This window comes from Protomyctophum bolini (assembly GCF_963924005.1).
Source record: "Protomyctophum bolini genome assembly, chromosome: 3".
Classification (NCBI taxonomy): domain Eukaryota; kingdom Metazoa; phylum Chordata; class Actinopteri; order Myctophiformes; family Myctophidae; genus Protomyctophum; species Protomyctophum bolini.
Genome location: NC_137864.1, coordinates 6,607,063 through 6,633,023, shown reverse-complemented (window position 1 = coordinate 6,633,023; position 25,961 = coordinate 6,607,063). Strand labels below are relative to the sequence as shown.

The 25,961-nt window shown below is 45.5% G+C and overlaps 1 protein-coding gene across 1 annotated transcript in view; it reads right to left on the bottom strand.

Moving 5' to 3' along the window:
• The window catches only part of slit1b (slit homolog 1b), a gene marked incomplete at both ends in the record, with an annotated part of 107,479 nt that extends 84,058 nt beyond the window's left edge, over nt 1-23,421 (bottom strand). The window contains 4 exons of the mRNA XM_080758786.1: nt 1,379-1,450; nt 1,836-1,907; nt 4,807-4,878; nt 23,126-23,421. Coding sequence (XP_080614912.1) covers nt 1,379-1,450; nt 1,836-1,907; nt 4,807-4,878; nt 23,126-23,421 — 512 coding nt within the window. The remainder of the gene's footprint in view (nt 1-1,378; nt 1,451-1,835; nt 1,908-4,806; nt 4,879-23,125) is intronic.
• Nucleotides 23,422-25,961: the final 2,540 nt, after the last annotated feature.

The following is a 25,961-nucleotide window of genomic DNA, read 5'->3' as shown; positions in this document are numbered from 1 at the left end:
TTCTATTGAAATGTCTTTGCTGTATATTTTTCAGTTTGTTGTTGTTGTAAAGCACTTTGTAATGCAATTTGAAAGGTGCTATAGAAGTTTTATTATTATTATTATTTAAGTATTATAACAGCTCTGCCACTCCAGCTCAACTCTATAGAGCGTCGCAGTCCCTCCCCCTTTCAGAACAACGAGTGGCCCAGGAAATGAATCTCAATGCATTTTATATTTTTTATCCCACGATTTTGTAACCCATTTTTCACCCCTGTGTCAATCATCTAATGTGATCCTGGGCTCTACACACCCTCCGCCAACCTGGGGAGAGCAACGGACTTAACTCATGCTTCCTTCATGCTTGAGTGTCCAAGTTGCTCCTTTACACCTGACAGGGGGGAGTTTCCCTGGTTGGACGTAGCGCGTGGAAGGAACACGTTATTCCAACCAGTTCCTTTCCCCTCCATCAGGCGCCCCGGCTGGCCAGGGGGAGGCAGTTTAGAGACCAGGATTACTGCATGTTTTTGTGAGGGTACCTACCCTAGGGGACACGGGGAGAACATGCAAACTCCACACAGAAAGGCCCTTTCGCCAACCCCGCCTCGGTCGTCGGGGGGCGGGACTGCGCCGCTCTATTGGCTTGTGCGTGGGTTTGCCTGAGAGACTGTGGTTCGATTCCCGGCTCGGTTCGAATCGATGCATTTGGCGTAGTCGGCAGGGGGGTTCCCTGGCTTATCTTTTCAAATGGGGGTCAAGGGGCTAATTAGTGTGGCCACAACAGCTCTGCCAATCATGCTTAGCTCTATTGGCATGCGAAGTTCACACCCACAACGAACCATGTGCAACCCAGATTCGGCACAAACAAGGGACTAAATTATTTTCGCTCCTATGGCCACCAAAATGTGGAACGCCCTACCAACAGTCATTAAGACATGCGAATCCCTTGACTCCTTCAAAACCGCGCTCAAAGGGCACCTACGGACGGCTGCAATTAGAAACTGGCCCCCGTAAAATCTGAATCCCCCCCACCCCCCTTTTCCCTCACTGTATATGTTTATTTTCCCTCCTTTATGATGAAATCCTGTTTTGTACGTCTCTTAAATGTTTTGATGAATTGAACACAAGGTGGACCCTCTTGTAAACAAGTGTAATGCTTAATTGGGTCGTCCACTCACAGTCAACAGTCTTTGTATTGAGTTTGTGCTTGAAATGTACTGTAATTCTGCAAACTGTTAATAAATATTTCAATCAATCAATCAATGGTATAGGTTGAGCGCCGTTCGAGTGGGAGACAGGGGTTTGATTCCAGGGCTCTGTGCAAATCGCTACACATACAGCATTTCTGTGTGTGTGTTACTGTATATACTGTATAGGGTCGTCAACGTGCGACACTTACAGTCGAGACAGGGCTTCGTTCTTCTGGAACATCAGCTCCGGCAGCTGAGTGAGACGGTTTCTGTTCAGGCGCCTGGAAGATCAATCACACAGACAGAGAAACCACAAGGATGCTTTAACGGTATAACCATTCTGACCTGAGATCAGATTATAAGAATGTCTTCTATACATCCTGACAGTTTTCTTTGAAAAGCTATGTTTCTATGTCAGTCGTTCAGACTGAAAATGCGGCACAAATCTTACATTTCGACGTCAGGCCTAAATGGGTTAAAGTTGACAACTATAGTTACTATATACTGTGTGTGTGTGTGTGTGTGTGTGTGTGTGTGTGTGTGTGTGTGTGTGTGTGTGTGTGTGTGTGTGTGTGTGTGTGTGTGTGTGTGTGTGTGTGTGTGCGTGCGTGTGTGTGTGTGTGTGTGTGTGCGTGCGTGCGTGCGTGCGTGCGTGCGTGCGCTCACAGTCTCTCCAGGTCCTTCAGGTCATCAAAGGCTCCTCTCTCAATATTACTGATTTGGTTTTCCATCAGGTGGCTGTATGGTGCGAGAGAGAGAGAGAGAGAGAGAGAGAGAGAGAGAGAGAGAGAGAGAGAGAGAGAGAGAGAGAGAGAAATAAATACAATCAATAGGTATGCATAATAGGGCTGGGAAATATGACTTCAAATCAATATCACGATTATTTCAAACTTTTGCCTCGATTATTATTATTTTTGGCTTTTCTGACTACTATCGATAGTATCAAGTGATGAACGGGACTCGAACACGCAACGCGCTGCCAGGCCAAAGCCTAAATGTGGCATGCGCCTGGACCACTAGGCCAGCGGGCGCCCCGATTACGACAAATGAACACTCTTTTTTTTTTGGTAGGACAGTTTTCACAATTTCTGTATGCGACCAGATTGCACAATGAAGTATACATAACAATACAGGCGTATCCAGTTACAGGGGTGAGTGGTTCATCAGATTAATCAATTTGGTGGAATATATATATCGATTCGCTGATATACAGCAGGGCATTCACTTCTAGTCATTTTTACTAGTTGACTAGTTTACTAGTCGAGTAGTTGTTTAACTACCTATTATGTAAACAAATGTTTTAATATTTGTACATTTAAAAACTGTGTACCTGATCTTGAGGCCTACAAAAAAATTAACTAGTCGACTAGTTGCTTAATGCCCTAATATACAGTATAGCATTAATTGGCAGAGATCTCCCTCAATGCGTTAGTGAATGAATGTGTTAACCTATGAGCAGGATTAGTTGGGTTATTGGTTCTAAATAATGGGTTTGGATATATTTTTGTCGCCCAGGCCTAATAGACAGATTGAGACATTGTTCAAAAGGAATCCGTCTATAGACAAATTGTTTAGACGTGACAACCGCACGTCCTAATCTACCGGTGTAACACTAAATCTCTTCCTGACAGCAACGTGCACCCCCCCCCAGGCTCCGAGTGGAATGCTATAATAGTCCTATAAGCAGGGCTAAAAAGACATGCCATTAGTTCCTATAGCGTGTCATCCATTCACACAGTGCATGTCTATCACAGACACATAGCACCGCTCCAAATCCCATGCTCATAACACAGGAAACCAACAGTTAGCCACTGGGGACCATTGTGTTTCCAGGTCAAAAGGTCCTTCCTGTTGTAATGTGACTGACACTGACACCATACCGTCAGGCTCACATATCAGGGGTGAGTCAAGAACGTATCACCCTCTGGGTCTCACCACTGTCACACGCTCCATTATTTCCCACAATCCCACACCAGAGTATATACCGAGGCGGGCGGGCGGGACGCGGAAGAGTAGTATAGACTTTAGAACGAAAAGCTTCCCTGCTTTGTCAACAGAGTGACTTGTGATACCCCTTTTGGTGTTTTAAACATTACGTTATAATTTGGCTATTGAAAAATAGCAGATCTACGAGCTTGTAGGGCTGCTATTTCTTGAAAAATCGAGAAAATGGGACGCAAGACTTGAATATATATTTATTCAGAACGAACGTTTTGAAACTCAAATCTTTGCTTCTTGGGGGGGGGGGGTCCCTGAAACGACATATTTTCAGATGGGGGTCGGCGACCAAATACATATAATTTTTGGGGGTCCGTGACATGAAAAAGGTTGAGAACCACTGACATACAGTATATAGAAACATGAGGTTTTTCAGAAAACTGTCAGGATTTACAGAAGACATTTTGTAGAATCGCTAATCCCAGGTCTAAATAGGACAAGACACGCTTTGTCCCAGCTCTAACAACGTGGCAGGATGTTATAGAAACAGATTGCTCTGTGATTTCCCCCTTACCCCAATAATGCGGTCTTGTTTTGCATTTCAAACTGTTGCGTGCATGCTCACAGTACAGAGCCCCTTGTGTGAAATGAACAAACCACGCATAATATTATCATGTTGTCATGCTTGCGCGTGCCATGAGTACCACGGAGACCTTTAGATTTTTGATAACAACTGTTTTTTTTTACACTTGAGCCGTTATTTTTTAAATGACATTCTATACCGCATGTCATTACGGGAGGAGATGATCGAGGCAACTTTCATGGCGTAATTCCCCCCCCAGTGTCATTTTCATTTCATCTTCAACTAACTTAGGGGGACAGAATGATAGATTATAGCATCTTGTTAAAACGTCTGTTAAATTCGTGATGTGTGAACCAGAGTATAGCACAACAGTCATGCAGGGTTGCACAATAAAATCCTGAATTCACATTTAGGGAACCCCTTTTGGTGTTAGGCATTATGTTATGCTTTAGCTATTGAAAAATAGCAGATCTACAAGCTCATAGCGCGAGCCACCGAGTGGCGCGCTTGTATACCGAGTGACGAGCTTGTATAGGTCTGCTATTTTTGAAAAAGTCGTGAAAATGTGGCGCAAATCTTTGAATATATATTTCAGAGCGAACATTTTTAACTAAAATATTGGCTTCTGGGGGGGGTCCCTGGAACTACATATTTTGAGATGGGGGTCCGTGGCCCAATAGAGATAATTCTGGGGGTCCTTGACAGGAAAAAGGTTGAGCACCGCTGACATATAGAAACATGGGTTTTTCAGAAAACTGTCAGTCCAAAATGGGTTAAAATAATTTCCCTCTTCATCTCGAAGAACATTTGTATAGCCAGGCATGATGCATGTGGTCTGTCACTTGGTCCAGAATTCCTTTACTGTAGTACAGTATATGTAAACTGTAGGTATACAGTTATCTCGTATCAAAGTAAGCCATTCTTTCACATGCTTGTCACATATACATATACTGTATAGTTGTATTCACCTGTACATGTAATAATGATGAAGATGAACTGGTGACGCTGCACCACGGACCCCGCACTGATATGTACAGTGTGGTGTGGAAGAGTGTATGAGTGTGTGCGCACGAGTGTGTGTGTGACTGTGTGTGTGTGTGTGTGTGGGAGACTCACAGGACTCGCAGGTGCTTGAAAGCAGAGAAGTCGGTCTTTGTAATGACTGTCAGGTTGTTGCCGTTCAGGTCCCTGCGTGAGAAGACAGATAAGACACACAGAGACACATCAGTACGGCTGTCACCATCGTGAGAAGACAGATAAGACACAGAGAGACACGTCAGTATACGGTTGTCACCATCATGACACATTTTTTGAGTGGTGCAACCACTCCAAGGAACAGCAATGTCCGTGTTCACCTATACAGTATGTGTTGGTTCACCTATGTATGTGTTGGTTCTATGAGCACCAGTACCAGTCTATGACTATGACTACCACCAGTAGGGGGCGCTGTTGTGCCAGAAACAGAGAGAGAGAGAGAGATAGTATTAGTGCTGCACTGTTGCCTGCTAATGAGAGAGAGAGAGGAGAGGAGGGGGGGAGGGGGGAGTTGCACCACTCAGTTCACACGGGTGTGATTTTTAATTGATGTCAGAAATCTCTTATATCCATATAAGATATATATATATATCCATATAAGTTTCGAACTTGTGGATCTGCTACTTTTGACTGAATTTGAATGCCGAAAAGTTTAAAAAAAATTGTTTCTTTCGGGCTTGGGTAAATAACACGTACTGCACCATATCAATATTATATCAATAAAAAAGAAAATTACTATAGGTTCATATTTAAAAATGTTATCCTTGGACGTTTTGTTTCAAACAGTGGAAATAGCAGATCCACAAGCTCACAAGGTGCGGGCGTCACATCGCGTCACGTTACGTGACGCTGTAGTATGATCAAGTATATACAGTAGGCCGTTAATTTACAAAAAAGAAAACACAAAAATATGGAGATAAGATGTACACGATTGGAACAATAATTGCAATTATGTCAAATAATTGCGACCAGGCGATTATGTAATAACTGTGACAGTTGTAAAGCACATCTAAAGCTCACATGGCAACACATCAGGACATCTGGAGTTGTGGAAGCAATTTGCGAGTTAAAATGGAAAGGACAAGTGTAAATAACTATGCGCGCGCGCATGTGTGTGCATGTGTGTGTGTGTGTGTGTGGTGCGCACACACACAACCCAACTACACACACACTAAAGTGACAGTTTCTTGCTGCAGTGTCGTCGTCGTCCCCCCACCCCCACACACACACACCCACACACACACACACACACACACACACACACACACACACACACACACCCACACACACCCACACACAACAGTTCCCATCTCCAGCAGAGCAGCTGATTGGACCCAGCAGGAGGTTTAGCCAATGACAGGGCATTTTATTAAACCACAGCGGGCAGTTTGGCCAATCCCTGAAAGCAGTATAATGGGCATGTGGGACAGTTAAGACTGCTACAACCTGGATACTATATAATAGCGCCACTCTTCAACAACACGCAACTATGGTGAGCTCATACCTGGAGGTCCTTTTCATCTACAGTAGAGCAATGTTTCAAACGTTTTTCAGTCCAATTAGCTGAGAGAGAGTGATGAAACTATATACTAACATTTCAAACAATGTTTTTCTTTTTCTTACAATAAATGCACTGTATGTGTATACAAGGTAATAATAGTTTTGTTTTTTTCATTATAGTTTAGTTTTAGTAAGTTTTGACATTTTTTTTTCCTAAGTCAGTTAGTTTTAGTTAGTTTTCAGAGCTGGTTTGCTAGTTTTTATTTAGGTGAAAATGCTCAGTTTTAGTTTAGTTTAGTTTTATTCGTACTTTGGTTTATCTGTGGGTTAGGATTAGCGTGGCTTACATGCTGCCGTACGTACGGTGCTGAAAGCTGCCGTAAAACTTTAATTCTAGTTTTCGTTTTTTTTTGTTAGTTTTAGTTAACTATTGTAACCTTGGCTCTGTACGTCTGTATTCCAGCCCGGTAAACTGGAGAACCGTTCGGCCCACCAACTTCAAATGTTCCACACCACCACACAGGAGTGTATAGTGCCCGGTCGGATGCATGAATGGTTGTTCAGAACAGACACAGATACATAGATCTCCATACTGTATATACAGTATGGGCACAAAAGGGACACAGACAGACGCTTAAACCCATTTAGGCTCGACGTCGAAATTTACAAAATGACTTCTAAATCCCGACAGTTCGCTATTTTTCAATAGCTATATTATAACATAATGTTTAAAACACCTTGTAGATCTGCTGTTTTCGCTATGTTGTCACGTCCCTGCTGTTGTCACCTGACTATACGTGGCCGGTTAAAACTGATATCAACGCAGCATGCAGCCTACTGAAGTTGTCCTTTAAGCAACGTTAAACTCACTTTGCCGCTCACTTTATGCATGTGCATATACAGTATACCCTCCATTGACGGTTTTAAAGGGGGTGTCAGTGATTTCAGTCAAAAACCCTTAGGTTTCGTTTTTGCCTTGGGACACAAGCTTTCATCCAATCAGGATAGAGAACAAAAACGAAACCTAAGGTTTTTTGACCCCCAGGGGTTAACTGGGGACAGGGAGGAACTCCTTATATGGTCAGCACACACTCTATAGTAGAGAGGATTATCACAACAAAACAAAAACATAAGTGATATTTGAATTAAGTGAAATCACTAACTCTACCTTTAAGTGGTTAAACGTATGAAAAGACATTATAACATCCGACATACGCTGACAAGGTCTACGAGGCTATCTATGAAATCCATGAAAAGGTTTAATCTGCGACACAATTGTAGACAACATTGTATTGTCGGGTCCCTGCTTCATAATTATATCTCTCTCAGCTGAAGCCCCCGCTAGTCTAAGCTCTTTTATTAGGCATTTTGTATATGACAACTTCAGAATATCATTGACAATGATAATGTCAGGTAATATAAATAAATAAATGTTCCAAATAATACAGTACATAATAAAAAAACAAAAAAACAGTTAAACAATGACAAAATGTGAACAGACAAACAGAACAAAGACAACAGGACAGACACTCTTGCTCTCAGACTTTCCCAACATGTTGTTGTAAATCAACTGAACTACAGACAATCTTCTTTTTAAATGAGAAGAAATTAAATAAAGAAAAAACACTCGGTTCCTTTTTTTTTCTTCTATTCTTTCCAATTTTCGATTGTGTCACATCTATTGTGCTATAGGAGGGGTTAGCGTGCACCTATAGCCTAAGCTCTCTGATCATGATCTGTGACGCTGTTTAAACCGGCGCTCAGGAGACTGACTCATGGTAGGAGGGGCTACAGTGTCTGTGACCTCACCGTTTGCCTTGACTGACAGAGCAGCGAGACAGAGCAGGGATGATGTCACCGACTCTTCCCACGAGGCGGACAGTGGTGGACAAATGAGCCCCGTGTTTGTGTATCGTGTGCTAATGTGTTTGTGTGTGTGTATGTGTGCATGCGTGTTTACACACATACTGTGTGTGTGTGTGTGTGTGTGTGTGTGTGTGTGTGTGTGTGTGTGTGTCTGTGTCTGCGCGTGCGTCTGTCTGCGCGTGCGTCTGTCTGTGCGTGCGTGCGTGCATGCAGTGTCATGTTCGCTGTAGTTAAGGGTGGGACTACAGTTTGACCTTGTCTGTCCTGTTGAATCAAGTGTCCGTGCAAAGCACAGCAGAGAGAGAGAGAGAGAGAGAGAGAGAGACAACAAAAGGGAGGAAGGCAGGGAGAGATGGATGGAGGGAGAGATGGCAGGATGGAGGGATGGATGGAGGGATGGAGGGAGGGAAGGAGGAATGAAGGGATGGAGGGAGGGATGGAGGAATGGAGGGATGGAGGAATGAAGGGATGGAGGGAGGAATGAAGGGATGGAGGAATGAAGGGATGGAGGGAGGGATGGAGGGAGAGGTTGGGACTATAGGCACAACGGACGGACAGGAGGCGGGTTGGAGGGAGGGAGGCGGGGTCATGGTGGTGGGAGGTCTACAATCGCTCCCTTGATGTGTGTGTGTGAGAATTACTCTGACAGACAGCGGACAAGGAGGGCCAGCACTGTGTAGGGGAGACGGAGAGAGAGAGAGAGAGAGGTGTGACCCACATACACACCAATAGGAACGTATAGGGTCAGTTCTCTGTGTCCATTCAATTCGGACAGCGTGTATACAAAGGGAACCAAAATGGACTCCTTATTGGTCCACTTGTTGTTGTTGTGACTGGAGCACATCCAATCACACCAGTCCAACACGCCGCGTCCTTAAGAAGAGTGGCTGTATTAAATGCACACAACGAATCCGACACACACACACACACACACACGGGGGGAGACACAGTAAAGGTCGTCGGGATCGGGAGTCGAACCCGCGACACGGCGCCAGGCGGCACTAGAAGACAGTTGCCCCGGACATGTATACACGCCAGTCGTCCGTGCCCCATATAGGAGGTCCGTTATACCTGCAGGACAAACCAACGATATACCCAATAGCCCAATCCAAAACGTATAGGGGTTTTTGCTCTGCGATAAAGCACCGTGTGTCTCTCTTACACCAGGAAATGAATTGACATTATCATTATTGACTACAGCTGAGTTAGAACAATTACCCACCGGAGAAAGAAACAAGGTGAAGAGAGCAATAGAAAACGGTTGAGTGGAAGAGAGAGAGAGAGAGTGAGAGATGTGCGAGGATAAGTGTGTGCACACAGGCACGCCACACACACACACACACACACACACACACACACACAGGCACACACAGACACACACAGAGTGATGAGGCATGGCTAATTGGGTTTTGCGCGGTATTGTCGGGTCAGGGGTCAGTCGAGCGGCAGACTCCCCTCAAGTGGCGACTCCACCAAACAATACCTCATTAAAGCAGAACGCGTCTCTCTCTCAAACACACACGCACACACACACACACACGCGCACACACACACACGCGCGCGCGCGCTGTGCAATTCAGCTGCACATATAACAGTATACGGTAATGGCCTCAGCACGCACTGAAGCAGTTGATGATTCTCTCCTCTGAAATGGCCCACTCAGGCCATTCTCTACCCTATTAGTTTAGAAAGCAAGGCAAGCAAGCAAGGAATAAAGAGGGAGGGAGGGAGGGGCGATCAGATAGGATGAAATAAGATGTTTGCGGAGAGAGAGAGAGAGAGAGAGAACATAAATGAGATTTGTGAAGACAGAGCCACAAGGAGTGTGGGTCAGGATTAGCGCACGTGCGTGCGTGCGTGCGGCTGGGCGAAGTGGCAGAGATGCGACGCAGGAGAAGGGTGTAATGAATCTCCAGCCCGCCCCGTGGTCTCTTCACTGCAGCATGCCCAGAGAGAGCTTCCCCACCACACCACACAAGAACAATGTTAAGCACTTGAGCCCTATTTTGTCATTAATTTGTCACGCGACACGGTGTCTGGCGCTGTGGGGAAATATGCTACAGTGAAAAAAGGATGGGACTTCCGCTCGCCGGGTTACTTTATACGTAGCAGGTGTGTGTTAGGTGAGAGGTTGAGATGAATCTGGACGGATTATACCCGCACGCTGCCACTTGCACGTTCAAGAGAGGTTATATTAATGGATACGATGTTTATATCGTATATAGAGACCACCAGTGACACTGGGTCGGGAGCCATTTGTTCGTCACATTTTTGTGGGTCCTTTTACTTGATGTATAGTTTCCTATATTTTGTTTTTTAATTATTTAAAAAAATATATACGTTCCCAAAAAAAACCAACCCTTTTCATGAATTAAAAACAAATTCAATGATTTGTTTAAGTAATTTCATGAACAAACAAAAAAGAAAAAATCAAGGAAATTCCATGAATTAGAAAACGCAGTAGTACTGAAAATAGCCGATCTACAAGAAACGACATGTTTTGAGATGCGGGTCGTTGGCCCAAATAAATGTCATTTCGGGGGTTTCTTTTAAACATTAAAAGGTTTGAGAACCGCCGACATCGAAACAGAACTAAATGAGCAGAATCAGCCTCAGGTCTTAATGGGTTAAGATCCTTACATTCACTCCCCTTCCAAACTCTCAACTCTCAACCACTCCTGAACCTGTACTCTCAAATCCCCGGCAGTCCCGTTTGCTCTGGTATCGATTTAAAAACTCTCACCTATAAAAAATCAGTTCACGGTTCAGCTCCCTGCATGCCTCTGGGCTCTGTGCATGAGTGAACCCACTTCAGCCTCACTTACACTTCCTCATACCACCGTGTGGGCTGTACGGTCCCGACGATGTGTCATATATCATGTGCATCGCGATGTGTTGAGAGCTTGTAGATCAGGTATTTTCACCGCGTGACCTCCGCCGTATACGACAAAGCAAAGTAAGCATATAATTTTCGCCTGTCACGACAAACCCAAAGTGTAGGGATGCCAGGGATATTGTGGTTAATGCAAACTCGGTTTTGTTGGCTCCACATACCTTCTCAACAACCCTGCAGGAAACTAAAAGCTCTGGGTCACCAAACCTCCTGCTGCCTTTCTACCACAGCTGTGGAACGCCCCTTCCAAACGAGAATGGGAACACAGCTTTGATGTTGTTAAATGTCTTAAGACGCACGTATGAAACCTTTCCATAACATTGAACACACCGCCACCAGATCGTTGACTATTAACTGAATTCAGTTGTTCTCTTTTTATTGTTCTCTTATATTTATCTTAATTTTCTATTGATGGTGTTGCAGATAATACTATAGTACATCATCATTGTCACTTGTGTAACATGAGTACATTGCAGTGTTGTTTTCGTCGACTAAAACTAAGTTTCGTCGACTACCTTTTTCCACATGACAAAAACGAATGGAAACTAAATGAAAACTAAGCTATGATGACTAAAACTAAAGACTAAATATACTGACAAGTGACAATTTCGTCGACAAATAAAATCTAGACTAAAACGTTAGGAAGGGACTAGTGGACAAGAGATCCACTAGAAGTCATTTTACTCTTGGATGCATGCTGAAAATAGCTGCGACGCGTTGTGAGCTTGTAGATCGGCTATTTTCAGCAAGTGTAAAAACACTCATTACGACGGCATCAAGGCCCACCAAAACACATTTTAGTCGACTAAAAATGACTAAAACTAAAATCGTAGTGACAATAATTGAACTCATATCGTGGACAACCCATGGAGTATGCAGCGTTCTCACCAAACATCCTATGTCAATTAAATTTCAGATGACCACAATAACAGAGTGGGTGAACCACAGTCATTCTAAAAACAACGATTTTTTAGTGTGTCAACAAAGCCCTGAACTACTATATGTGTTCCACGGTTCCACCTTTATCAATATCCAAACCGTGCTAGTCATAAACACTGCAGCCACTTTTCACGTTTCATTCACAGGTTTACCATTCATGCGCTTATAATGGCACATCGCTGCCAACACATTGTTGGACGACGTTCCGCGTGCGTCAACAGCCGTGTGTAATTCATTTAAATTCAACTTCAGATTTGAGGGATAATGTTTCTGTTCTGCCAAGAAATACTGTTTTTTTTTTTTATTGGTTGGTTTCATTGTTTTTTCTTGTTCTCTGAAATTGGCGTAGTAAGCCTTGTGTGACAATTTGACAAAGCCTTACACTATAGTATTTACACTAATCAAAGAAACAAGTCGCCGTCAATGTTCTGTGACAAATGCACCCGCACAGGTCCATTTGGTTCTATTTTGTACACTCTCAGGGGTACGGGAGTACGTGGCCTGATGCATATCCAAATGGTGGTCCTTGAAATTAAAAAGGTTTGAGAACCACTGTTATAAAACCATGGAGTCTCTATACACTAAACTAAGACTACAAACAAAGCCATACTGAGAGACTGACAAGCTGACGGACAGACAGACAGACAGACAGACAGACAGACAGACAGACAGACAGACAGAAGGTGCAGTCAGCTGCATATATAAAGCACCCACGTGTGGCCAATCGGTGCAGATGACTAAATTTCTAATCCGCTAATCAATTGAGCATCTGTGCACGACTGCTGGGCCTAGTGGGGCGTGTGAACACACATCCCACCCATACAGCCACACATAACAGAGAGAGAGAGAGAGAGAGTGTGCTTGTGTGTGTGTGTGTGTGTGTGTGTGTGTGTGTGTGTGTGTGTGTGTGTGTGTGTGTGTGTGTGTGTGTGTGTGTGTGTATGTGTGTAGTTTTTGGAGCATTTGGTTTTTAATTGCGACAGCAGGTCGCATTTACTATGGAAACGTGCATTTCCCGTCAGTCCGTCCGTCCGTCACCCCATGCCTCCATATATAGTCATGCCTTGTGACATCACATGTCATCATTATCAGGTGATCTCCCTATAACTGATCCTTCCCCAGCATCCATCCTTCCTCTTCGATGTCTCTTTTCTGACTGATACCGGTCCATTCAAACTCTAGACGCGGGCCCGCCCCAAAGTTATTATTATTAGTGCAGCCGGCGAACACCAGAGTTCTCGACCTTGGAGTGTATATGAATGGAGACGGCACCCGAGTTCTCCTCCCATCCACTTGCATTAAGTTGCTCTAAAAGCGCATGAGGCGATTTCACTCCTCCTTTCCGAGTATAGGAACAGAGTGCATTCTGGGATGGATTGGGTTCACGTGCGTTCGCGTATGAAACAGCGCTCACATGTCATCGTGAACGTGCACAATGATAGTCAACGGACCTGCAGCCAGTGTGTCTGGGCCCACGCTGCAATACCAAATTCGGCCACTATGTCCATTTCGCCTCAGGGTTTCCTCCGGGTGCCGCCTCTATTCATTGCGAATGCACTATGAGACCTAGCAGAACATCTGTCTGTCTGTGTCACGCTGTAACACCACTCGCCTGCCACCAGAGGGCGCAGCTGTATCACACACACAGACACAAACTTTAAAAAAGCTTAACTTAAAAAAAACGTAACTTAAAAAAAACACACACACACGCACGCACGTACATACACACAAAAATAACTTAAAAAAATCTTAACTTAAAAAAAACCTTTAAAAAGTACGTAATTTATTCTAATTGATGTTTTTGCAATTTACGAGCTGCGTTCGCACGTCTTACTTGTCATATTATACTCTAAGTTCTCGACAGGCCCGAAGATTAAGGCCCGGCCGGCCCTACCTGGGAACCTCATCAAACCCTGTACACTCAGTGTCTAGACTCTAGACAGCGCGCCCCCCCCCCCCCATTAGTTTGGGTCCCGGGTGGAATATCTAATGGTTTGGCTCGCGGGCTGACAAGTTTGGGAACCACTATGGACTAGACAGTACTACTCTCCCAGTACCTCATCCTCAGTCATTAACCACTTTTATTAAGCCTGATGTCAAAATACAAAAAAAGTCTTCTGAAAGAATATATATTCAAAGATTTGTGCCGCATTTTCACGATTTAGCTAAAAATAGCAGACCTATACAAGCTCGTAGCGCGCCACTCGGTGGCGCGCTATGAGCTTGTAGATCTGCTCTTTTTCAATAGCTAAATTATAACATAATGTTTAAAACACCAAAAGGGGTTCCCGCCCCAAAATGGTTTAACCACTTTCATCGTTACGTCCAAATTTTGGGCATGGCGTTCAATGCAAACATACTTTTGTAATAGTATGTTTTGTAATAGTACCCCAGATCTGCAAATGTAACCAGTAACTGTCAAAGAATTCTAGTGGATTAAATAAAATACAACATTTGCCTCATGAGATGTACTGGAGTAGAATACTCAAGTAAAAGTTTGTGTAGTAAAAAATTGTACTAAAGAACAGTAGCACTAAAGTAAGTAAATGTACTTTATTTATTTATTTGACTCATTCCTTTATAATTTGTTTCGCCCACAGAAGCAAATTTATATTTTCCATCACTTGCTCGGTAATAAAAGAAGTGATGATGATGTGGCTAACAGAGAGACACCTCTGGGAGAGAGAGAGAGGGAGCAACAGCCACACACGCAGCTACGCACGCACGCGTTGTAAGTTGTAACCCTAAGGTATATACAGGGGGATTGTTCCTTTAATGGTGTTGGCGGGCTGAGTCTGGGACGAGGAGTATTATGGGATATCTTGTGTTTACTTTGTGTTCTGGTGTGCAGGGAAGCAGTCGCATTATTAGGAGGAAGAGAGAGATATACTACTTTGTTGTTCACTACGGAGGTTGGATACAGGATAGAACCCTGGCTGATCACGTTTGTCCTTTTTGAATTATTATTTTGTTTATTAAATCACCAGTTCTGCAACCTTTTCCTTGACAGCATAGCAAGAAAGCATAAGGATTATTCCGGAGAGTAGAGACACGGTGGTTATAGCATGCGCACACGCACACACACGCACACACACACACACACACACTCACTCTAATTGCACCTCCTTTCCTCCGCTCTGTCTGTCTGTCTGAGAGTGGTGGAGGAGCAGGAAAATTGTCCTCACAAATATCTAGTTTGCAAATTCTACTATGCTTGTTGTGTGGGTGCATATGGCTCTCACAAGTATAGTAAGTACACGCACGCACACACACACACACACACACACACACACAGAGAGAGAGAGAGAGAGAGAGAGGGCGAGCAAGCGTAGACGGTAGACGCACGATTAGTGACGCTTAATTAGTCGCATCCCTGCCACTGAGGTTGTGGAGGGACCGCGGGGGAAATAGAGAGATGATTATGAGGGACAGATCGAGACAGGAGATGAAATACAAAAAATAAATAAATAAAAACCGAGGAGAGAAATGAGACGATTAGAACGGGGGAATGAAGGGACACAAAGACGGGGTGGGCGGGGAGGGTGCATACTTAGTTTAGACTATAGTCATTGGTTACAGACATGGGTTAAGGTTAGGTTTAGGTGTGCTGCCCCATGGGAGGTTAGGTTTAGGTGTGCTGCCCCGTGGGAGGTTATAGGTTTAGGTGTGCTGCCCCGTGGGAGGTTATAGGTTTAGGTGTGCTGCCCCGTGGGAGGTTAGGTTTAGGTGTGCTGCCCCGTGGGAGGTTAGGTTTAGGTGTGCTGCCCCGTGGGAGGTTATAGGTTTAGGGTGAGGGTTTTGAGATAGGTTGTAGTTGTAGGACTATAGAGCGTCGCAGTCCCTCCCCCTTTCAGAACAACGAACGGCCCAGGAAATGAAAACGCAATGCATTTCCCCATAGGCAGTTCTTATTTAATTTATTTGAAGACCTTTTAAGCGTCGTACGAAGCCAACTCTTGTCGTGACAAATCATGACAACACACAGATTTTTTCGGGCCAAACAAAGATTTAGAAAGTAGAAAAAAACGGCGGGTTACAACACTTTATTTTGTTGTTTTTCTTCTTTGTAATTATTTGTTTGGTCCAAAATATTGTGTGTGTTGTCATGATTTGTCACGACAAGAGTTGGCTTCGTACGACGCTTAAAAGGTCTTATAAATTAAATAAGAACTGCCTATGGGGGAAATGCATTGCGTTTTCATTTCCTGGGCCGTTCGTTTTTCTGAAAGGGGGAGGGACTGCGACGCTCTATAATGACTGGTCTAACCAATGACTAGTCTAAACCAGAAACTGTCTAAACTAGAGGGGGGGGGGGGACAGACAGACAGACAGACAGGCAGACAGACAGACAGACAGACAGACAGACAGACAGACAGACAGACAGACAGACAGACAGACAGGCAGACAGACAGACAGACAGACAGACAGACAGGCAAAGAGGTTTGGTTCTGAAAGACCACATGGGTCCAACCGAATTCCCACTTGGCACAACATACTTTATGTATGTATAGCGCATGCACACGCACACACACACACACACACACACACACACACACACACACACACACACACACACACACACACACACACACACACACACACACACACACACACACACACACACACACACACACACACACACACACACACACACACACACACACACACACACACACACGTGGTTAATTTCAAGAGAGGCCTATACAGTACATCCAGGATGGGTCCCATAATATGGGACAACATGCGGATTTCATTCCCACTAAGCATCTGAGAGATGCAAAAAAAACGTTTGGGAACACACACACACACACACACACACGCATGGAAGTATATAGGACACACAGTGCCAGAGTCTGTGCTGCGTCAGTCTGCTGTGTGTGTGTGTGTGTGTGTGTGTGTGTGTGTGTGTGTGTGTGTGTGTGTGTGTGTGTGTGTGCAGTGTGTGAGACCGACTGCTGCGCGTGTGGCTCCAAGCCTTGCAGGGATTTGTTTGGTTTGGAGCGTCCCGTGATGTGCACAGATCCGCAACTATGACATTACCGGTATGCACACTCTCTCACACACACACACACACACACACGCACACGCACACAGACACACGCACACGCACACGCACGCACACACACACACAGTGACACACACACTCACTAAATGTGCTTTCCCTCTCTCACACACGCTGCCAGCCAGGGGAAGAGGGTTTGTTTAAATTTCCCATGGTGGGTTTTCTCCGTCCTTGTCTGTTAGGATAGAGTCGGTGTGCGGTGCTGACCTTTTGACCCCCAAAATGACATGCCTGTGGTTAGTCCTTAACCACCTACTGGGGGGGGGGGGGGGGGTTCAGGAAATGTGAGTAACCAGTAGAACCAGTGGCTCTCAAACGTTTTAATTTCATGGACCCCCCCCCCCCCCCCCCCCCCCCGGAACTCTGAGTGTACAAATGGAACCAAAAACTAAACTAAGTTTTTTAATTTTGATGGCTTTTTTTATGGTTAAATCACTTGATTTATTTTACTGTTCAACAGCGTTTTTTCCATAGATAGCCACCCTCTTAACTGTCTAGATAGACTGCTGGTAGTAACTGGTTATTACATGTTTCATGGTATCTTGTCATTGGCTCATTGATAGCCCAGCCTGTATTTAAGACATGCCCAAATGCTGCCACCCCATGACTCTGATGAAGACCGCAAGGTCGAAACGTTAGTCGTTTTGTATACTCGGCACCTAAATAAAAGGCTCTAAATGTCCGTGCTGCTCCAGTCTCTTCTCCTTATGGAACCAAATGGACCTTGTTGTGTAAGGGTCCATTTGGATGGGAAACCCGAGGAATCCCTGGAACCTATACTTTGAGACCCACTGTTACACCATCTCTGGATGTTACCAAAACTCAAGGTGTCTTCTCCTCCGATACTAAACCCCGATTCATGCTCCAGTGACACAATAATGTTTTTGAAGGGGCGCTATAGCTGTGTGTGTGTGTGTGTGTGTGTGTGTGTGTGTGTGTGTGTGTGTGTGTGTGTGTGTGTGTGTGTGTGTGTGTGTGCATGTCTGTCCGTATGACCACAGAATGTGCTCAGCTGATTGGCTGAGCACGGAACGCGACGTGTGATGAGGTATATGGTGATACGAGCGCCCCTCACTGTGATTATTTTTTAACTGGAAAAAGGTGTCTACAATTTGTTTGATTGATTTATTTCTCCGTCGAAACGAACATTTTGGCACTCTGTCCTGTGTATAGTGAGTAGTGACTGTTTAATGTACTGACGTTATAAAACCAAGATGGACCGGACATAACAGTAGAGTAGACTATGATAAAGAAACACCAAAAACAATAAGCATAGTGGGTTTTGGTGTTACAGTAGTATAATGTCAAACTTCCAATGACTACAGAACAAATAGCTATACCACTGACTTGTAAAACCTCCTCTCCTGTGTGAGTCTTAAATAAAGCATCACTCCACTGTTTGCGTGACCACTTCACTGGGTATGTCGGGGTGAGAATGGCGGTCCCTTATTGGCCGTCGATGGTGATGAAACTACGGTACGTTTCAGGGTTGGTACTATATACGGTCAATAACGTGTCTAAAGGATTAAGAACAGTGGTTCCCAAAGTCGTGTAAAACTGGGGGTCCTTGAAATTAAAATGGTTGAGAGTCACTGCTAGAGACGTGAAAATCTTCTCTTATGCGGGGGTCCCTGGCGTATATTTTCTGATGGGGGTGTAAATGAGTGTCAATTTGGGGGGGTCCTTGACGTGAAAAAGTCTGGGAACCACTGATTTAGAACAGCAGCTGTAATAGACATTAGTTAGTAGCAGTACTTGCGCGCTCTGCTGGCGCACAAGTAGGCCATACAGGCCATGGCCTACTTGTGTGCAACGGTACAAGTTGGCACCTCGCCAGAGTGCATTTCTAGTTTAGATATAGCATGTTGTTTAGACAGACGCTATAGATAGGTTTATTGTTCACAGGGTGTCCTACTTACTATGTACAGTAGCACTACATTGTTTTCTTTGCTTGACCGAAAAATACCATCGTTTGTCGGTTCGTTAACCCATTCTGACCTGAGATCAGATTCATACGAGGTTTCCACTGGACACACACTGGTCTGATTAACCCATTCTGACCTGAGATCAGATTCTAAAAATGTCAGTCGTTCTTCGAATTTTTCAAAAATAGCAGACCTACAAGCTCGTATCGCGCCACTCGGTGGCGCGATATGAGCTTGTAGATCTGCTATTTTTCAATAGCTAAAGCATAACATGATGCCAACACCAAAATGGGTGCCCGGTCAGAATGGGTTAAGGTTCCTGCGATTTACTCTGATCTTGCACTTTATAGTTCCTCTGGATCTGCTAAATGTCTACATTTCATAATTGTGTTTTATTCCTCCAGAGAGCAACGCCTGGCGCCTACAACCTTTTATGTTCTGTTGTTTTGCTAATAAAAGTTGACAATTTTCACTCCGAAGGCTACCGAAGCATTGCCGAGCACTAAGCCATACAACATCAGCCATTATGGCCTCTTCATACACACAATGACAAAGACCCTTCACAATACACACACACACACACATACACACACACAGAGAGAGAGAGAGAGAGAGAGAGAGAGAGAAAACTCTTCTCCTCGCTCAAATAACCATTCCCCCCGGAGCCCAAATGGGGCATCCATTTTTCAACGTTGCCGTGACAATACCCAGGAGAGTGGAGCGGGGATATAGTTTGACTGGTGCAGTCACCTTGATAAATGACCCTCTTATTACTGGCCGTCACCCAGGGAATACTGCCCCACAAGTGTGCATGTACAAACACACGCACCTACGCACGCACACACACACACACACACAGTCACACACACGCACGCACACAGTATATTCACAGTTCACACATTGAGTGTGTCTAAGCTGGCAGGGAGGATAGCCAGACACACTGAATCTTCCCCCCAGCGGCTAAGCGACCATCTAACACACACGGATCACTTTACATGCTAATTGCCCAACAAGACCTTCGACAAATAGCACTTTAATAACTCCCTTCGTTTCACTGCAGGGCAGGCGAGCAGCGTCTCTCTGCCTCCGTTAAGGCCACCGTCTGTCTGCACTTTTCACAGGGGGGGGGGGTGTTTGGACAGGGAAAAGGGGAACTATATATCCACAGAGGTCAAAAGGGTAAACAGTAAACACCAAAGCTGTGCCAAAGACGTGGCATTCTCGCGTTATGAAACAGAAATACCCGTCTGAAGCTTGTGTATAAATGAGCAACACGATGATTATAGGTTAGGGCACAACCGCGTTGCGCCATGTGTCTCTCTTAGCCAGACAAAGAGATAGATAAGGGATAGTGGGGGGGAAAAAAACGTAGGAATCGTGTTCTGTAGCTATACGTTATACCGAATGACTGTATGTGACCCTATAACATCTAGAGGTGAGGTGCCCTGCCACATTCATACAGAATCTGAATTATGTTGATCCCACAATGGTTGACAGTAACGACAGATTAACAGGCAATTCAATTATGAAGTTCTGTTTCCAAACGGGCATATGCAGTTGGTATTAGTTGGGAGTAATAGTTAACAAAACAACAAACTAGCATTGTCCTCTGTTATCGCGGTGGTTTTCTTCCCTCGTCGTAAGTCGATTCAAAGCCCAATTCATACTTTGTCTGACCTCGCTGAAATACTCTTAAGAACATAACCCTCGAGTACCTCAAGCCAAAGGCTGTCTCTATCAGTTTATTGGGACCGGATCTATAGGGACCACCAGGGGAACCAAATGGACCTTTTACGGGTCCATTTGTACACTCTCAGGGTGAATAAACACTGGGGACTTTACAGTAATTGAGGTCCCACATTTTCTTTTCATCAAATCGGGGGTTGGAAGTGGCAGTGTAAGGGTGGACGGTGATGTAGCAGGACTGTGTGTGTGTGTGTGTTCTGTTTATCCGAAAGTCCGGTGGCAAATACAAACACAGAGATTACCCCCTATACCCAAAGCTTGCAACTATTAAAATCATTCCACTGTATAACGACAGGCCGAACTCAGGGGTATACAGATTAGCCTCAGACTGGCATATAATTTATTGACTACACGGGGGGGGAGTTCCCCTGAAATGAATAGGGACAGCATATGAATATGAATGAAAGTAAAAACGACCCGTTATATTATATCACGAATCAAATTCGATGCATATCAGCTCGTCCGGGCTCGAAAACAGGACAGACGGGGTCGTCTGTCATGGAGAATTCCGAAGTTCTTATCTCTTTACACCTTGATTATATCAAAGCAGCGTTGGCCTATATGACCAAGTCGCTGCCCAGCCAGGCTGCAGTACACTATCATAAGTAAGGGTACTGACTTACTTACTTAAAAGGTCTATATATTATTCCCACCTATGGTGGATGTGGTGCTGTTGGCTCGTGGCTGTCTGCACCCTCTCTAGGTGGTTTCACCTTGACCTTGACCCCCCCCCCCCCCCCCCCCCCAACGAGCCACGGGGCCGGATCAGGGAGCACGTGTGAGAGTCACAGAGGGGATACTCTCTTCCATCCTGCTACGGTGTATAAGCCAGAGGACGGAGAGGATATAGTGTGTCTGACACACTGACGCGCAGACGCATCATCAATAATTCACACGCGTGCTCTAGTTAGTCTCTGGTAGTACCTGAGACGCACACGCGTACATACAAATGTGTATACGCGCGCGCAGCACGCGCGCACGCACCGTCGAAACGTGTTCAGTCTTAGCCCCGTTAGCCGAGACCCTCGTATGGTTATACACTCAGATAGGAGAGAGGCTGAGGAGAGAGATTAATTAACCACATGAACTGGACATTTCGCAATCATTTCGTGTTGTGAGCCATTGGCCAGTTATGTTTTTCATCGTATATATAGTGCCTAACACTTAAATCACTTTTTTATGTCTACAACAAATCTCGAGCTTGTAGATCTCGTATTGTTTTTGGCAAATTCTCCCCTCCCAGAATATGTACGCTAAGGGTTCAAGAAAGTGCTTTAGTTTTTAGTTTTTTTCCCTTTAAAAAACAAAAAATGAAGATGACGAAGAGAGACCGATGAAGAGAGCTGCAGCGACAGACACAGGACGCAGTGCGTGCAGACAGACAAACCCAGAGAGAAAACGCCACCGAAATGGGGAGGCGGTGTAATTAAAGACCGCTGCGTGTCGAAAACATGTCACTCTGACACGCCACGCCATCAGATACGGCACGCACGGCACGCACAGTGACAGAGTGTCTGTCACTGTGTCTTGTGTGCACGTGATAAGGTATAGCCTACACGCACACACACACACACACATACTGTATAGAGCAGAGGTTCTCAAAGTGGGGTTCGGGTATTCCCAGGGATTTCTTAAGACGGTTCCATGGGGTCCCCTGCAGCAAAATGTGTAAATATAGCATAATAGAGAGACAGGGGCCTGTGTGGCCATACACATTTTGTGTGGGTCCTCCTTGACATGAAAAGGTTTGAAAGGAACATAGTACTGTACTGTATAGTGTCCGTTATAGTGTGACAGAGGAGCAGGTGGCTTACAGTATTATAGTACAGTCAGCACTCCGCTCTGCAGCAGCACAGATTATGTTTATATGAGATCTTTTAGTCACGATACAGCAGCTATAGCTCCCATCGGGGGCTCCCTGGAGTCTAGGGGAACTAGAGAGGGTTTGGTTTTGTTTTTCATTTTACAGGAGAGAGAGAGAGAGAGAGAGAGAGAGAGAGAGAGAGAGAGAGAGAGAGTTGCAGAGAGAGAGAGAATTGGAGTGAGAGTTAGAGAAAGAGAGGGATGGAGAGAATTGGAGAGAGGGGGATGGAGAGAGCGGGAGGGAGAGAGGGAGAGAGAGAGAGAGAGAGAGAGAGAGAGCAAAAGCGAGAGAGAGAGATGTGAAGTAAAACAGACTACGGGCATTGAGAAAGAATCAATATTAAGACCCACACCTACACACCTACACACACACACACTTAAATTTACATATACTGTATACACAGGGCTGTGAGTGATACAGTTACACCCACAAGTATGCACAAGTGTGTGTGTGTGTGTGTGTGTGTGTGTGTGTGTGTGTGTGTCTCTCTGTGTGTGTGTGTGTGTCTCTCTCTCACACACACACACACACTCTCTCTCTCTCTCTCTCACACACACACACACAAACACACACCGAACCAGAGTGTATACACACTGTGTACTCACAGTCTCTCCGTTCCTCTGGGGATGTTCTTGGGCACGCTCCGCAGCCCCAGGCCGTGGCAGTCCACCGTGGCGCCCACGCAGCTGCAGGAGGACGGGCACGACGAGGACGCCGCCGCGCCCTCGGCCCACAACACGGCCGGGGCCAGGGCGAGGACCACCGCCCACCACGCCAGCACGCCATGCCGCCGCAACCGAGGAAGTGCCGCCCCAGGGGTCACCACCGCTGTCCCACGGTGGTGACCCCCAGCAGCTCGGGCCTCCTCGCCGGCTCCGGTTGTTCTTCTTCGTCTTGGCATGGTTCTTCTCCGGCAGCGATGTGGTGTCTCCCGACGGTGAAGCTCCCAGAGATGGTCCCGGCAGTATAGCTCCGTCGTCCAACACACACACACACACACACCCTCAGAAGAAGGGCTCCGGTGAACCTGGGGAGGTGGGGGGGGACACGACACTGATGCACCTCGCAAGACCAGCCCCTCTCTCCCCTTCAATATGAAACACACCTCACTCACTCACTCACAACACACACACACACACTCAAAAAAGGAGCTTTGGGGGGGGGGGGGAATGAAAAGCCTTGAAGACAGAAAAGAGGTGACAGCAGGACCAATTATAGGAGGTGGTGGTTTTGGAAGTTCAGCTCAGCTTTCTCTAGGAGTCTAGAATAATGACTGGACACTTGATCCCCCACCGGTTGATGATGGGCTTCTGGAACGCAGCTTGAAAAAAAAGAAAGAAAAAAAATATATACTCCTGTTTTAGTTCTTTGATCTGTTTTAAAGTCCCCTTCTCTCTCTCTCTCTCTCTCCAACAGCTTTCTCTTATTCTTCTCGTCTCCTGTGTGTCCTGTGCTGTTCCTGTAGACCTCTATTACTGTCTCCCCTCTCTCTCTCTCTCTCTCTCTCTCTCTCTCCTGTGTTGTGTGCAGCTGTACAGTGTGAGTGTGCCTCTCCTCCCCTCTCCAGTTTTCATTGAGTCATTGTGTGCTCTCTGTACGGAGAGAACAGTGAGGCACCGACAAAAAAAAAAAAGGAGAGGAAAGGAAAAGGGGGACTCCCTCGCTCGCTCGCCCACCCGCTCCCTCTCTCTCTCTCAGCCGTCATCCATCAAAACCTTTTACAAATAATAGCCCCTGAGACTCCACCCACGCTGAGTTGTTACCCCCCCCCCCCCCACTCACACAAACACACACACACACACCAGAACCCTGTGTGAACTCACATCTATTTAGTGGCAGTGGAGTCACAGAGGAGCCACATCCAGTGACAGTGGGCCATCTCTCTCTCTCTCTCTCTCTCTCTCATATTCCCCCAGGGGGGGGGGGAGAAATAAGGGGCCTGGGGGCTGCGGGAGCCTGGGCAGAGAAATGGTAGGAAAAGGAAAACATATGAGCATGTGTATTTTTCATCCCCTCTCGCCACAACAAATGATTTAATTTTTGTTTACAGTCGGTTGCCAAACCAATGCACCATACTACTATGTTGCAGTAACTGGTTTGGTGGGGGGGTGGGGGGTGTTGGCATAACAACTGGCATAACTGGAATACCAAAATTATGCAGCCACAGACAGTGCTCACTTAAGTCTATTATGAATTCACTGGAAAAAGGCTTTGAAATTCAAATTCAAATGGAGCCTCATGGCTGTGTAATCCCCAGAGGAGAAATGCCACAGCTTCTTCGGCTGTTGTGTTACCCACCCACATAGCAGGAAACCTGAAAATGTGTATACTCATGGAGTCATGGGTCTCTGGATTCTGTTTGCTTGGTTGTTTATTATTATGCTCCCGTGAAGAGTGGCAGGTTAATTTAAGCGTGTATAGGCTATCAACTGTAATAATTAAAGCACACGACAACATCAACGATGACCTTCAAACGTGATGCAAAACAAATTAATTGTCCACAGGCAAATCTTGGCCGGTTGTTTTTGTACCTCCCTGAATTGAATGAGTCATTCGGCGATAACCTGCAACAAAGAAAGACGTAGATGTTGACATATCCAGGGGGACCCTCCACGTTCACAACACACGCCGCGGAAGGGGGCACCACCAATTATAACTGCATCCTCATGTGAGGGAGCGACTCTTTCATTTACAATGCGTGAATCATTGGTCCGAATTGGGTTCCCTCTAGTCTAGATGCCATAGTCCGGATTCCGGAGGGAGAGCCAGAGGCTCTGATTGGGCAGTGGTTGGTTGGTTGTCGGGCAACCGCTGGCTGCAAATGAGATTAGAGAAGCATCTCATAAGAAAACTTCACTGAATCTCATATCACGGCACGATGCCTTGTGAACTTGTAGACTATATGGACCACAATACCACATTGTACAACCGACGGAGTGTAATGTAATCAGACAGTGCACAATTGCACATCCATGATAAAACCCTATCAAGACCGGCTTAGTTTAGAGTATATAAAATCAAGACAAGTTGCATGCACTGCCGCAGAGATTACATTATGTCACATTACAATTTTGGACGTTGCCCTTTTGACAACCAACGAGCCAATCGCTGAGTGTCCGCCCGCCCGGGCCATGGGATGGTCTGTGTCGGGTCGAGCGCTGGAAGTGGAAGCAGAGTTGAACAGATGCAGTGATGATCATCACGGCACCGGATAAGACGGGGAGGGAGGCAGGGAGCTCCCTCTCCTCTCCCACTCGGCTGGCTGGAGCTCTTAACACTGAGTCAAAGAGACAAGATGATTAAAAACACCAGCCTAGTTTCTGCACTGTGAGCAATTACAAAAGCAGCGCCAGCAATACACCACAATAATGGCAGGCAGTAGAGAGGCAGTGCGCTTGGTGGGAATCAAAGGGGCTCAGTGGGGTGTCTGCATGTGGAACC